Here is a 14,972-nt window from a genome sequence, read left to right on the forward strand (position 1 = left end):
TTCAGGATAGGCTACTAATATCTGACAGACAGGGGTCCGACACCCTGCACCCCAGCCGATCACCTATTTCAGAGCAGGAAGTCAGCGCTGGGACTGCCCAGCTCAGTCCATTGTATAGTGGACGGACCTGATTACCATTCACTTCAATGGAAGCAGCGCTGCGGTAACCTACTCCATAGGTAATAACATCCTGGAACACCCCTTTAAATGTATGATTACATGTGGAGGGTCTGCTGTGGATTTTCTGCAGCTGATCTGGCAGAGATCTACTCCGGCAAAAAGCGCATCAAATTGTGACCATCTTCCTTTGGATTTGATTGCAGAAATTCTGCAGATTTGCATTGGATTTCACCCTCTGCATGGCAAATAATATAGATTCAGCAGATTTTTTACATGCAATTCTGCTGTATGCCATGACCATGACCCCAGAATTGCAAAAAATCCAGCAGTGCTGGATTTTTGGGTGGTTCTGGGGTCGTTGTGGAAGCACACATGCGACTTGCTCTGAATCCCCATTCATTTGTATGCTAGCACCGTTACAATGCAATCCTTGGCCACAACCCAAATCACCGTGTAGCCGAACCCTTATACCACATGCCCGTACCCCAAAACGTAAATTCAGTTTCATATACTTTTCTATAAAAATCCAATAATCCAGAATATGAAAGAATCCAGTGTCAGTCAGATCCTATTTACGCTGGAGTGAAGAAATTTGACTACACTTTATTGAGGCGTTGTCCTTCCTACAACTACCACTAGGGGGATGAAGCTCATCTGCAATACCATATAGAACCAACAGTGGCGCTGTTTCTGGGGGGAAATGGCTGATCCTTTTTTCTAATCTGACACAACCACAATTCTGCATAGAGTTTCAGTAGTCACCGGCCTGGTCTCATTCATTTTATCTCTCTCTGCTTCCGGTATTTATATTAGCAAGAATATATAGTAGAGAAGACAAGTAACTGCCTGAATACCGCACATGAGGGAGCGTGTGGTTACTTACTCGGAGGACACCACTTGTCTTCAGCCCAGCGGTTGCAGTTATAATTGTCAGTCGATTTCTCACATGTAAAGCATTTGAAGCTGTTAGGGAATGGGGTGGCTGCAAACAAACAAAACAGTCAGTTGAGACGATCTGCGTATGAATTACCCACTTATACAACGCAATCGCCAATTCATTGTGCAATATGTATTCAGAGATACATTTTTCAGATGCACAACATCAAATCCCTGCCTGGAGTTATGAGATAAAATTTCTGTCTGCAGCCACCACTAGGGGGAGCTCACGACCACTGTTTTATTATTGAGAACAACTTATAAAATGTATGCAGTAAGAAAAGCTCCCCCTAATGGTGAATGTCGGCAGCTACAATATTTAACTCTGCTGATTGCAGGGAGTTGGAAGCTAGCCATGCAATATTACATTAACCAAGGAATATAACAGATATAGTGAAAGACAGCTTTAAAGGTAATACCGGATGGTACTTACGGTCCAAGTGAGGCCTCACATTATCGAAATTGACATTTCTGGCGCAAGCGCCCCCTTTAAATGTGATGAAGAAGTTGATGGTGCACAGAATGAGTAGATGCGAGGTCATCATGGTGTCTCGTAGGATCATGCACAGCTTGTCCGATTCCTGTATGGTTTTACCTACAAATGATAGAATATATGACGTATAAGACCTCATCACAAAGATCTGCTTGTTATATTACGCAAAGATGAGTCTTACGGATACGCTTTAGAACATGTGACCCATCAAAGATTACTAAAGAGGACCTGTCCCCTCCCCTGACATGTCTGTTTAGTAACTTCTTGCATTTCCCATGTAATAACAGTTCTGGAGCCTCTATTCTTATGACTATGTTGTGCCATTAATCTATTATTCCTTTTGGAAGTCTATGAATGAATTGCAAGCAGTTTGCAATGAAGGTCCAGATGGGTGTTACCAGTCGCAGGGGTGTCCTTGCCCCACCTGACACTATCCAGTGTCACTGTGCAGGGACACCCCCCCCCCAAGTGATAACACCCTGCTGGACCTTTATTGCAGACTGCTTGCAGGTCATTCATAACTTGTGCAAACGCTTGGACATGGGGTGGTGTAATACCGCCCTTAGGAACTCTGCTCAAATGAGATTTCTGCAGGCCATTTTCCACCATTAGATATAACTGAAGCCCTGAGACATTTCTATTGTTCTCTCAGTTATCCTTTTAGAACTTTTTTTTTGTCCCAGCTTGTAGCTACATGACCAGCTTTACTACGTTCCCAAACACGGAGGTCTAATGTTACCTCAAGTGATAGTAATGGACAGGTCAGGTACTTCAGGATGACAAACAGAAAATCTTCTGAGACGACCAACGACTTAAAAGGTTTGCCATTAGAAAATCCCTTCACAAGGAGCTAATCACAAATTGTCTTCTTGCTCGTAAGTGGACACCACTAATCAACTGTAAGGCAGTAAAGGGCTTAATATCCCTGAGAATGCGGCTAACTTATGACAAGGTGCGGGCCTCCTCCGGCAGTCTGTGCACCCACTTGCCACTCCTGCTTTAGGAAAAGTGGGGGGGGACGGTACTTGCAACTGCCTTCAAAAGTTGCATTTGAAAAGCAGCAAACATGCAATTTGTGACTTTTTATCGCCACTTTTCTGGCGCAAACTAAAATAAATCTCCTCCTAAGTGTTCAGTTTTCCTGCAGTGCCACCACAGGGGAAATAAGGTACTACACCATGCTCATTCAAATCAATAGAATGTCTGTATAATGCAGGACAGGACAAGTCCTCCAGAGAGAGAAATGCTCTTTGTAATAGCTCTTCAATGTAGCTAAAAGATAATTAACCCTATATTAACTCAGAGTACCCTAAAAGATTATATAAAACTGTGTTTTTTATTTTTTATTTTTAAATAGACAACCCCTTAATTTGTGTTTGCAGGTCGGATATATAATAAATGCTATGTGCATCTTTGCATTTTTTTTAATTATCCTAGAACATGTAAAATAATAAAAAAAAAAGCAACTTTGCAAACAAAAATTTCCTATAATTTTCTGTCTACAAATTTGTCTCCATGGAAACAGACTACAAAGAAGCCCTGTGCGTAGTCTGACTCTAGCCATACTCCCATCTTTTAAGTACATGACACAGTATGAAACATTATATAAACCCCTGAAACCAATGGTATAAATGATAAGATACGTCCCGGAGCTTGTTTGATTGCAGATTACTGTTGAGGAAGCAGGGTAAAGACCGATCACAACTTCTATAGGAAAAGCTTATAGCTGAGAGCCTCACAAGAGCACGTATACAACACACCCAAAACAAGACCTGACCACAGAGCACACAGCAAACAGGAACCGGGTGAAGTGAGGGTAAACAGTAATATCATCGAGTACATGGAGATTATATCACTAAACCCTCACCCTCTGTTCTGGTAGGCTCTGGCTTCTGGGTCCTCGTGCCCCTCTGTACCTGGTCAAGGGATCCCAAGCAACAGTTTTTACAGTAGACCATACTGCCCAGTCAAAGGGGTTGCATGAAATTAGAAAAACATGTTAGTCCTGCTCAGTGAATAGGACGGAGCTGCAATACAAAACACAGTCGATGGACAAGAGTGGCGCCGTTTCGGGATGAAAGCATCCACGTTTTTCGAATTGCATACCACCCCTTTAAGGATGCTTGACGCAGGGAAAGGCAAAGTTGATCAGCTCGATTAATGAATTACTCGATTAACTCATCAGCAGGGGGTGCCAGGAGTCGGACCCCCCACCGATCCGATATTGATGACCTGGCAGGGTATCAATATAAAACTTTCGGAAAACTCTTTTTAAGATATTCCTCCCAGCTCCACCAGTCGATCATGGTCGTTGTTTCATCGGGGAGTGGGCAATAAGCAGGGGGTCCGGCAGCGGCTTAGCTCCCACAAAAAAATGGGAAATAGGAAATGTAAAATCTAACACAAGGAGAGACCCTAATGCTGGTTTAGCCAAAATGTATCTAATGCATATGGACCACCTTAAGGCTGGGTTCACACCTGAGCGTTTTACAGCGCGTTCCTACGCGTTGTAAAACGCTCAACAAGGAGAAACCAATGATTCCCTATGGGAATGGTTCTCACCTGGGCGTTTTACAGCGCGTACGATCGCGCTGTAAAACGCCCGACGCCCCAAGAAGTACATGAGCTTCTTTGGGGAGTCTTGTCGCGCGTTCCCGTACATAGATTTTCGAAAACGCGCGACAATGGGCGTTCGCTTGTCTCTGTATGCCCAATTGCAAACGCCGGTACAATCGCGCATACAGAGCGCTCCATCGCAAACGCTCAGGTGTGAACCCAGGGTAAGAGTGACCTTAAAGGAGCTGTCCAGAATTTTACAATTGATGGTGTATTCTCACCCTGACTGATTGGATGTTCTGCAGCAGCTCAGGCGCCGGATGTACGCAGCTCCGAAGCAGTTCAGACGCCAGAGCTGCTCAGGAACAGCAGAGTGGTTGGGGTGCGGGTTGCTGGACCCCCACCGATCAGATACTGATGGCCATCAATAGTCAATTCCTGGACTATCCCTTTAAGGTGGTAATTTGGTACCAGGATCATTGCAGTCTCTCAGTTCTATAAAAATAAATTTGAAAAAAATAAAATAAAAATGAGCAGAGAAAGACAAAGTACAAAAATAACACGTATATTATAATTTCAGCATTTTCTGGGCAGTAGGGGCTAAGGATTTCTGCCATAACACAGCCACTAAATGTGAGAGGAAGCCTCAGCACAGGAAAAAAACATCCCCAAAAACACCCTGCATGCCCCGACCTAATGCAAGTCTCCTCAACACAAAATGTGCATTGTCCTCAGCAGAACATAATGCGTCCTTACCAGGTTCTATTCACGTACAGCGTCTGTCACCATGACGGGCATTTGGCACCGCGGCTATTTATGTTGCTAACAAATGCACCAACTGGTCTGATATTTCTCGAGTTTCGCCGCAGTATCTGGTGTAACACTGACTGCTTCCACATTCCTTCTCCGAGCAGCCGGTCGAGCATAGCCTGCCATTGTGCTGCCCATATATTCTTAGATTTTCTGCTTACTGAACCCAGACAGCAGATCTCAAACTAATAACCTGGGTGTTCTTGTTTGGTCAGCGGGAGTAATTTAGGAAACTCAACCCATGACACCTTGATACCGAGCCAGGTTAATCAGCGGATATTTCACAGGAATGCAGTGGCCGGTGGGATTCATAAAGAAAATAATACAATAGTCGCCCTGCGGTCAACTATGTCCAAATGTATGAGAAGAATAGTCACTGACTAAAATCAGATGAGTTAACGAATGGATATTAGGAGCCCCCAACTTTATACACTGTATTAGTACAAGAGCCTAAAGAGGGTCCAGTATAGAGAATGACCGACTCCATCAGACCTCCGAAGGCAGAAGATATTCTACTTAGTCCAATTTCTTAAGACAGAAATGTGCCCTGGGCGGTTGTTACTTCCGTTTTCCTTTGGGGGTTCTACCAACATGCACGGCCCAGTAGGGGGCGACAGCAAGCACAGGAGAAAGCTGTTATCAGGAGATATAGATGGCCTAACCTCAGGATAGGTCATCAATATCTGATTGGGAGGGGTCCGACTACCGATACCCCCGCCAATCAAATGTTTGAAGAGGCCACAACACTCAGGTAAAGCATGGCTTACCAGAGTGTCATCATCACCGCTTACGAAGCACAGCGCCATACAACATATAGTGGCTGTGGTTGGTATTGCATCCAATGCCCTTTCACTTGAATCGGACTGAACTGCACCTAGGACATAACACCGATGAACGTGACATCACTGGCCTAGCGAGAGGCTGTGGCACTCACCGCAGTGCTGCGGCCTCTTCAAAAAGATGATTGGTGGGGGTGCCCGGAGTCGGACCCCCACCGATCAGATGCCCATGACCAGTCCCGAGGATAGGCCATCAATATTGAACTCCAGAACACCCCTTTAATTCTTGCTGCACCAAACGGCCCCTCTGACACATAAGGAAACACAAGCATTAAACTGCCACATGATAGGCTACGGGCCACAAATAATCCACAGATTTTAGTGGACACTGTGTAATACTTAAAGGGGTTATCCCATGACTACTGTAAAAAAACAGACATCATATAGTACAGGGATGCTCAACCTGTGGCCCTCCAGCTGTTGCAAAACTACAACTCCCAGCATGCCCAGACAACCAACAGCTATCAGCCTACAGCAGAGCATGATGGGATTTGTAGTTTTACAACATCTGGAGGGCTGCAGATTGAGCATCCCTGATATAGTACATGGCATTCTAACAAACCTAGAACCAGCCCTGTACCTCACATGGATCCAGAGATCTTCCCATTCACTGCTCTGCTAGATTTATACCAAGCTGACAGCTCAGGGGGAGTGTCTTTTCTGCTGCAGATAAGGGGGGGTGTCTCAGCTCTACCTATCACAGCTCAGGAGGCGTGTCTCAACTCTACCTATCACAGCTCAGGAGGCGTGTCTCAGCTCTACCTATCACAGCTCAGGGGGCGTGTCCATGCTCTCCCTATCACAGCTCAGAAGGCAGTTGAAGGATGAAACTGAACATGTGCGGCCTCTCAGTGAGCAGGACAGAGAAATAAGAAAAAAAACAAAAAAACAGCAGGTGGCGCAATACAGATATATTTTATTGGATAACTCAATAGCTATGCAAAATTTTAAATTACATGCAATCACAAAAGTATTCAGATTTAGGGGCTGGTTTGAAAACTGTAGAGTATTTTTTGTGGGACAACCCCTTTCCTTTCTCATGCGGTGGTATTGCAGAGAAGCTGAACACTTACTGCCAGGTTTTGTCCCGCAGATTACAGCTGATCGCTGGGGGTCAAAGGACCCTTAGATTGTCCAAAGCGGAGAACCTCTTTATGTCAGGTCATTTGCCTCTGTACATGACTGTTCAGCTCCATGCAATGTTTCCCACGCGGCAGCTCTTATTCCATAAATGAGGATCCTCAACGTGAGATTCCACCTCACAGGAGATTTGAAGCCAAGAAAAATCATCCAAGCGAAGCTTCAATTGTTAATGTGGGGAGATGGTAATGAATTCCTGTGCCCTCTGTGAACACACCTTGCAGCGTCTTGGCACCATGCTGGGTACACGTCATGAAGATTACACCGGTTGGAGGGACAAAACAATGGAGTTGGCAGGGGAAACCCAACTACACAATAGGAGAATGGCAGCCATGGATGAGTGGATGTCCAAACACTGATGGTCGTTGAGACATCGGCCCTGAGGGACACGAGTACTTCAGGGTTTGAACCTCATCTATGAGGAAATGGGGGGTTGCCCAAATATTTTCGAACACGTAGAAAAATTTTCAACTACACATCGCCAAATCTTGTGCGGTTAGGTGAGCGGGTGCAACTTTGCAGCGTTTGGGACACATATTTCGCTATTAGTTAGCAATGCTATGCTGGAGCGTGTGCCGGATTATCAGAGTTTGCAGATGAATGGCGTTTTTATCTAACTATATGACTGTGTGTTCACATGGCGGATAGGCTGCAGATAGCGGTCAAAAAATATGTTGCGTATTTTACCAAATCTCATCCACATGTAGGGGGGGGGGGGGGGGGGGGGGGGGATACCCAGCACGGCACTCCAGCAAAAAAAATAAAACCTGTCCTATTCTTGTCCGTTTTGCGGACAAGAATAGGCAGTTATATCAATGGCTGTCCGTGTCGTTCCGCAAATTGCGGTCGTGTGCATGAAGCTTTAGTCCGGAAAGCAGCCCAGCAAATGTGCATGCTGGGAGTAGTAGTGTTACCATAGCTGCAGTGCCGGAGGCTGCTGATCCCTGATCTACGCTACACATTTTCAGTGCGGATTTTACCCATTTTAATGGAGAGGGTGAAACTTACAGAAAACTCACTGCAAAAATCTGCAACAAATCCGCGTGTAACTAATTGGATTTTGCAGCAGATTGTGGCGGATTTACAACAAAATACGCAGCTTCATTTATTTCCTAAGTGGATATCACCTACATTGCGTGTGACGTGTGATTTACCACATGCAAATCCACACTATAAAGTCTCCTGCACACGACCGTATCCATTTTGTGATCCGCTAAATACAGATGCGGTTCGGGTGCATCCCACAATTTTCGCGGGATCCACCGTATAAATGCCTATGAATAGGACATGTTCTATCATTTGTGGTCTGGCTACACAGATGCGGACAGCACATGGATGACATCCGTCTGCTGTCTGTTTTTTTTTTTGCGGACCCATAGAAATTAATGGGTTTGTGTGCGATCCGCAAAAGTGCGTATCGGACACATTCCAAAAATACGGTTGTGTGCATGAGGCATAAAACAGAACCAGCTAAGTAGATGAGATTTTCAAACTGCCATGAACACGATTTTGAAATTCGCAGCATGTCAATTTGTTTATGTGGATTTTCATTGCAGATTTCACCCTTTGCAACACAAAGGGTAAAATCTCGGGCAAATCTGCGTCAGAATCCGCAAGTAAGGCCTCATGCACACGACCGTTGTTCTGGTTCGCATCCGAGCCGCAGTTTTTGCGGACAAGAATAGGCATTTCTACAATGGGTCGCCTGTTCCGTTCCGCAAATTGCGGAAGGCACACGGGCGGCTTCAGTGTTTTTGCAGATCCTCAATTTGCGGACCGCAAGAAAATGGAACGGTCGTGTGCATGAGGCCTAAAACATGCAGATTTGGTGCTGAAACCTCCACAACTACACTGCCGTGTGCATTTGCCTTAGGGGTACGTTCACATGCGGCAAAATGCAAAACATCTGCAGCAGAAAAAACTGCATTAAAACTGTTCACTTTTTTTTTTTTCTTGCGGATTTCATTGCTGAAATTCTTCAGATTAGAAGCAGATTTCATTCCGTGCCGTGCAAAGGGTGAAATCTGCAATGGAAGCCTGCTGCCTAGCATTGACATGAAGCAGATCTAAAATCCGCACCACAGGTCAATTTCCGCTGCAGATTAAGTGCATGCAAAATCTTATTCACTTCGCTGGTGCTGTACAACGCTGCGGATTTTCCGCACGCAATTCTGCAATTCGCTATGTGTGAACATACCAGAAAAATGTCATCTACAAGGTGCGGGAACTTTTCCGTGTGTAACCTCCCCTGCGGTGTGGATTGTGAAATCTGCAGCATCTCAAGTCTTACATTCTTTGCAGCGCATTGGGTGAAAACTGGGGAAAATCTGCACTGAAATCTGCATGCAACACATTTGGATTTTGCTGCGCATTTGTTGTGCATTTATTTGGAGATTTGCACATGCATGTACCCGAAGGCTACGTCTACACGGCGCCAATTTTTATAATGGCGGTCTATAGTGTCGCACTGCAACATGCTGCGACTGTGACGCAACAGTCGCAGAAAAATCCATCTCGAATGGATTTTCTGCGACTGTTGCGTCGCAGCATGTTGCATTTTGCAGCGCGACACCATAGACTGCCATTATAAAAATTAGTGCAACATAATGTCGCGCGACAATTTTTATAATGGCAGTCTTTGGTGTCGCGCTGCAAAATGCTACATGCTGCGACGCAACAGTCGCAGAAAATCCATTCGAGATGGATTTTTCAGCGACTGTTGCGTCACAGTCGCAGCATGTTGCAGTGCGACACTATAGACTGCCATTATAAAAATTGGCGCCCAACATTGGTGCAACAAAATGTTGCGCTACAAATGTTGCAGTGTAGTTGTGCCCTGTCGCGCGACAAATGTCGTTGTGTAGACGTAGCCTTAAAGAGAAGAGGCCCCTACACTTGGACCGCCATCCTTGAAGGAAGCTGCTTACCTCTACCTACCCGGATCCTCATACGCAGCAGCCTCTCCAACCACCACACCCTGTTCTCCTATCAAAGGTATCAGCCAGAGATCTCAGCTGAGCAAATACACCTCAGAACAGGAAACGTATTATCACTCCACAATTAATCAGCTCCCTGCACCTATTATACTGTTCACAGGTCGTACGGGCGGCATAATGTGCGTGTTAATTCCACTTAAGTGCAATTCAAATGGTTGTCATAGTTTGTGCACTTAAAACGCTGATAATAGATTCGCATTATCTCATAAACCAGGCCCTTAAAGCGCTCACTGCAAACAGAGAAAGCCGCTGCCTTAAAGGGGGTGTCCATCACCAACATTTTGGTCGAAACTAAAATTTACCATTCTGTGTCAATTTTTCATATGTCCTTCTTATGGTCACAGTTCTGGTTTACTGCTACAGAGCACCAAAGCCCCTGCATAGACATACAGTTAAATTAGAACATTGTGACTACCTGCGTTCACCACCAGGGGGCGCTTACAAGCTTAATGTGTACTAGATTTATATTGAATTTAAAGGGGCTGTCTGAGATCATTCAAAGTCTCAAATACTCATCCTCTCTCCCCCAATCAATTGCCTAAAATAAAAAAATGACGTTATACCCAACCCTTACTCCATTGGTCTGGTCCTCCTGACGCTGCTTGATTGCAAAGTGCAGTGCTGAGGACAGAGACTGGTTACAGCTGTCACATGCTATAGAGATATGCATGTCACGTGACCGCGGCAGCCAATCGCTGTCTTCAGTGGTAGACCACTGACTTCAGCGATTGATTGGAGCAGCCGCATGCCATATACTTTTTCTTTTTTTAATTTTTGGCAATTGGAGGGCTTATTGGAGATTTTGACAACTCCTTTAATAAATAGTATGCAGTGAGCTCTCAAGCTCCCCCTAGGGGCGGAAGCATGCAATCAGAATTGTATTATTTCACTTTATTTCTTTTGATGTGTCTTGTAGTTTCATCCTTGCTTGAACAAGGGATGGACCCTAAAACGTCGCACCTGCGTGCCATCACTCTTCACCTGCCGCCATCGTGTCTCCCTATGGATTGTCTTCATGCAAGTTGAAGCTTTGTTTACTTTGCACTTTTCTGGTACAGAGACCTTATTCACTGTGTACTAATGCTGTTGATTAAATTAAAAAATGCCGGGTCATCTATTGGTAAGAGTCCGTGCGACTGAAACTTAAATCTACATCACTGTGTCCATGCTAATACTGATGACTCATCATCAGGATAGGTCATCAGTATCTGATTGGTGGAGTCTGAAACCCGCCATCCCTGACGATCAGCTGTTTGAAGAGGCCGTGACCCATTCTGCGGCCAGTGATGTCGCGTTCATCAGTCACATGGCCTAGGGTGCAGCCTAGTCAAGTGAAAGAGGCTAAGATGCAATACCAAGCACCGCCACTAACCAATGGCCGGCGCTGCTCTTGGTGAGCAGTGAGGAGGCTGCAATGCTTCCTGGGGAATGGCAGCCTTTTTAAACAGCTGCTCTAAGTCAGACCTCCACCGATCCTGAAGATAGGTCACCAGTATAAACACTCAGAAAGCCCCTTTAAAATGACCAACTACTGGATTTGCAACCAATAGAAATCTGTTTCATTGGTTGGAAAAATTTGTAAAAATTGTCTTGGTTGCTTCTCATTTCTGGACTCCCCCCAACTCTGACTACAATTCTGTTAGCAGATGCCAGAAGACTCTAAACTAGCACCGAAAGCTCATTTGATCGCTCTCCCGACTCTCCATATACATGCATGCTCCATTTGGCAGAGGATGCATGTGTTGTCAAAAGGAAGAGTAGAGTCAGCTGCTGCCTGTGAGAACATAGAATAGGGCATGTTGAAACCCAACAGCCCAATCCTTTTCCGCGACATCTGCTATTGGGGGAGAGTCAGGGATAGGGCTGCAGCTATCAACTATTTTTGTAATCAAGTATTCTACCGATTAATCAAGTACTGTAATAACAAAAAACTAATCAGCTTCCCCCCCCCATGCCATCAGCTGCCCCCCCAGTGCCATCAGCTGTACCCCCCAGTGCCATCAGCTGTACCCCCCAGTGCCATCAGCTGTACCCCCCAGTGCCATCAGCTGTACCCCCCAGTGCCACCAGCTGTACCCCCCAGTGCCACCAGCTGTACCCCCCAGTGCCACCAGCTGTACCCCCATAGCGGCGGCTGTGTGGACCTCAGAAATAACGTGGGTGCTGGGGAGCGAGGTAAGTATAACCTGTATGAGGGGCCCGGGCATTTTGGGGGCCATTATAGGGGTTGGATAACCCCTTTATCCAAGTGGATCCCCTCTCTCTGGGCATTCATGTGCTGACCCAAGTGAAGATACTGTTAACATGTTTTTAAGTACAATATAATTAAATATAGCATACAGAAAACTAATAAAATCCCATATAACCTCAGCAATCATAGCATTAATGTGCACCGTGAGGCCTGGCAACAGCCATTCTGTGGAGCGTTGCCAAGTCAAACACACAAGATAAAGCTAAATTATCATTCAGAGTAATTACCAACTAATAACGAGTAAGTCAAGTTTCCCTCTGCAGATCTAATCTAGGAGCACGGTAATGGTAATGGCCCCATATACACATTATACCGGCTCCATATGGAGCACTCACTGTCTAGGGACTGACTTACCTCATTGACAAGGGGAAGGGCAACATTCACTGGTCAAGTTATTCATTTATATTCATTTTCTAGGAGGAACAACAGAGGAACAGAACTAAGAAAAGATGCTGCAGAACTGAACGCCAGTATTTACTAAGCCATATCCAGGGTCCCTCTGCGGTATAATATAACGATAAGGAATGGCCCCCGCAGACATTTGACAGCGCCTGGAGGACGTTGCGTGCGGTTTTTGGAGTTAACAGGCGCACTTTGGGTTATCAGCTACAATAACCTGAGCTTTTGGAGAATCAATGATAATGTATCTAAATCCTACCCGAGTCCCAGTATAATATACAGAGGGCTGAGCACTGGGCGTGAGCCCGCAGCGCTGGCGTCCATAAAGTGACGCAGGATTATCGGATTACCCGCGAACAATACTCGAGATTAGAAAAATAAACATTTCCATCGTCGCTTCATCGCTGATTACTTATCATGCAAAGTCATCAGTTCATTATCTAGACTCCACCTATGGAGGATTTATGGAGTTAAGGCCCAATATCAGCAATGCTTACACGGTATGTCTGATGGGAGGCGCCTACAGAGGGGTCCAGGACTTCTGCAACCCCCGGAGTACTGTAACAAGCCGTGCGTCTGGGGGTCCGTCACATGCAAAATTTTAAACAGTGAAGGTTCCCATTCAAAGACAGCAAGCAGAAAACATGATGCTGATACCCTGCAGGGTCATGTAAGGCTAGCCACTGGCTGCAGCAGCGCATGTGACCTCGTCTGTGCCAGAAGTTTACATGCAGGGACTGAACAGAGCGGTGGGGAGAAGGCGAGTATGCTTCCCGACACAGGACTGGCGGAGGGGTGAAATTGTCTGAGATGGGAAAAACCCCTTTAAGATACCTATATACCTTTAATTACATGCGTGCAGCTTGCACGGCTATTCTCCCTTGTACATGCATGCTCCGTTAGGATGGGGAGTGGACAGTAGGTCACTGACAGACATCTTTAGGGTGCCTTCTCACGCTGTGCATTTTGTTGCAGAATCAGTTCCATTCACCATCCACGTGCTTGCTGTTCCATTTAGGCCTCATGCACACGACCGTTGTTTGCTTCCGCGTCCATTCCACCGATTTTAGCGTTCCAGGTGCGGACCCATTCATTTCTATGGAGCCGTTGAAAATGCGGATAGTGCACTGTCTGCCATCCGCCTCTGTGGTTCCAGTCCGTCAAAAAATATAACCTGTCCTATTATTTCCGCGGAAAACGCAAGTCAAGTCAATGGGACCGCTAAAAAACGCAGAGGCACACAAGATTGTCATCTGCGTCCACGTCCGTTTTATTCCTATCATTTGCATGGCAAACCTGTCTGGTGGTTCTCCAAAAATAAAGGAAGACACACGGAAACAAAAACGGAAACGGATCACGGAACAGAACATAACAACGGTTGTGTGCATGAGGCCTTAGGCTACATGCACACGACAGTTGTTTTTCTCTGCGTCCGTTCCGTTTAGTTTTTTTTTTGCTGATCGGATGGTTAACCATGCATTTCTATGGAGCCGTTAAAATTGCGGTGTAGTCAACCATTTGTTGTCCACTGTCCGTGTTTCCCGTCCGTGTTTGCGGTGTAGTCAACCTATTCTTGTCCGCAATAAACGCTTTGCGGACCCATTTAAGTCAATGGGTCCGCAAAAAAATGCGGATGACCAATGGAAGCCATCCGCATCTGTTTTTTATTTTTTCCGGATGGTTGCTGGGAAACCTGTATATATAAAATTTCAGGAATTACAGCCTTCAGTTTTTTTTTGCGGACCGCAAAAATAATCTGAAGACACACAGAAACACAACCTACAAAATTTGCAGACAAACAGAACGGATGTGGATGTAAAAAAAAACAGGAATACAGATCCGCTATTTGCGGACCGCAAAAAACAACTGTCATGTGAATGTAGCCTTAAGTGAATGGAACAGATTTTCGTAGTAAATTTTGCAAAAAAGAAAAATCTGCAGCGTGTGAAAGCACCCTTAGAAAACAAAAGGATTGGGTGATGAAATTCAACATGCCCGATCCTCCTTAGAGAACAAAAGCCCAAGCCCACCAAAATCAGCAGGTTCAGCCATCTTTCCTCTTATATGTACGAGAGCCTTGACAAATGGAAGGAACAGGTCCCATAAATTCGCAGTCTGGATAGGACAGGCACATGGGGACACCCATTCACCTGTCATACACCCCTGCACGGATGACACACGCGGTCCATCACCTGTCATCACACATTATGAGCGGGTGCGCGGATGTTACTGTGCGGTTAATGAATGAAGCGTAATTGGCTTCTTCACGTCCTATTGTTATTACAAGATGATTATTACAAGACGATTATGTACCGCGCGGTCACAGCTGATATCATGACATGTCAATGGAGGGAAAAACCAACACCTGTAGGGCACGGATTAAAATGAGAGCGCAGCTTAACCACAGCGCTGCTTCAGGAAAAGCCTCTGTA

General features: G+C 45.5%; 1 protein-coding gene across 5 annotated transcripts in view; it reads right to left on the reverse strand.

Moving 5' to 3' along the window:
* Positions 1 to 14,972, reverse strand: part of LYPD6B (LY6/PLAUR domain containing 6B) — a 56,751-nt gene that overhangs the window by 13,371 nt on the left and 28,408 nt on the right. For 4 of the 5 annotated variants that reach the window (XM_044304170.1, XM_044304168.1, XM_044304169.1 and 1 more), the window contains 2 exons: positions 1,490 to 1,651; positions 1,004 to 1,102 (listed from right to left, as the gene is read on the reverse strand). In XM_044304170.1, coding sequence (XP_044160105.1) covers positions 1,004 to 1,102; positions 1,490 to 1,619 — 229 coding nt within the window. In that variant the 5' untranslated portion in view covers positions 1,620 to 1,651. Of the gene's footprint in view, positions 1 to 1,003; positions 1,103 to 1,489; positions 1,652 to 4,861; positions 4,986 to 14,972 lie in introns of those variants that run through there. The other variant, XM_044304171.1, reaches the window with a different exon arrangement.

The sequence above is a fragment of the Bufo gargarizans genome, chromosome 8 (assembly GCF_014858855.1).
Source record: "Bufo gargarizans isolate SCDJY-AF-19 chromosome 8, ASM1485885v1, whole genome shotgun sequence".
Lineage (NCBI taxonomy): Eukaryota > Metazoa > Chordata > Amphibia > Anura > Bufonidae > Bufo > Bufo gargarizans.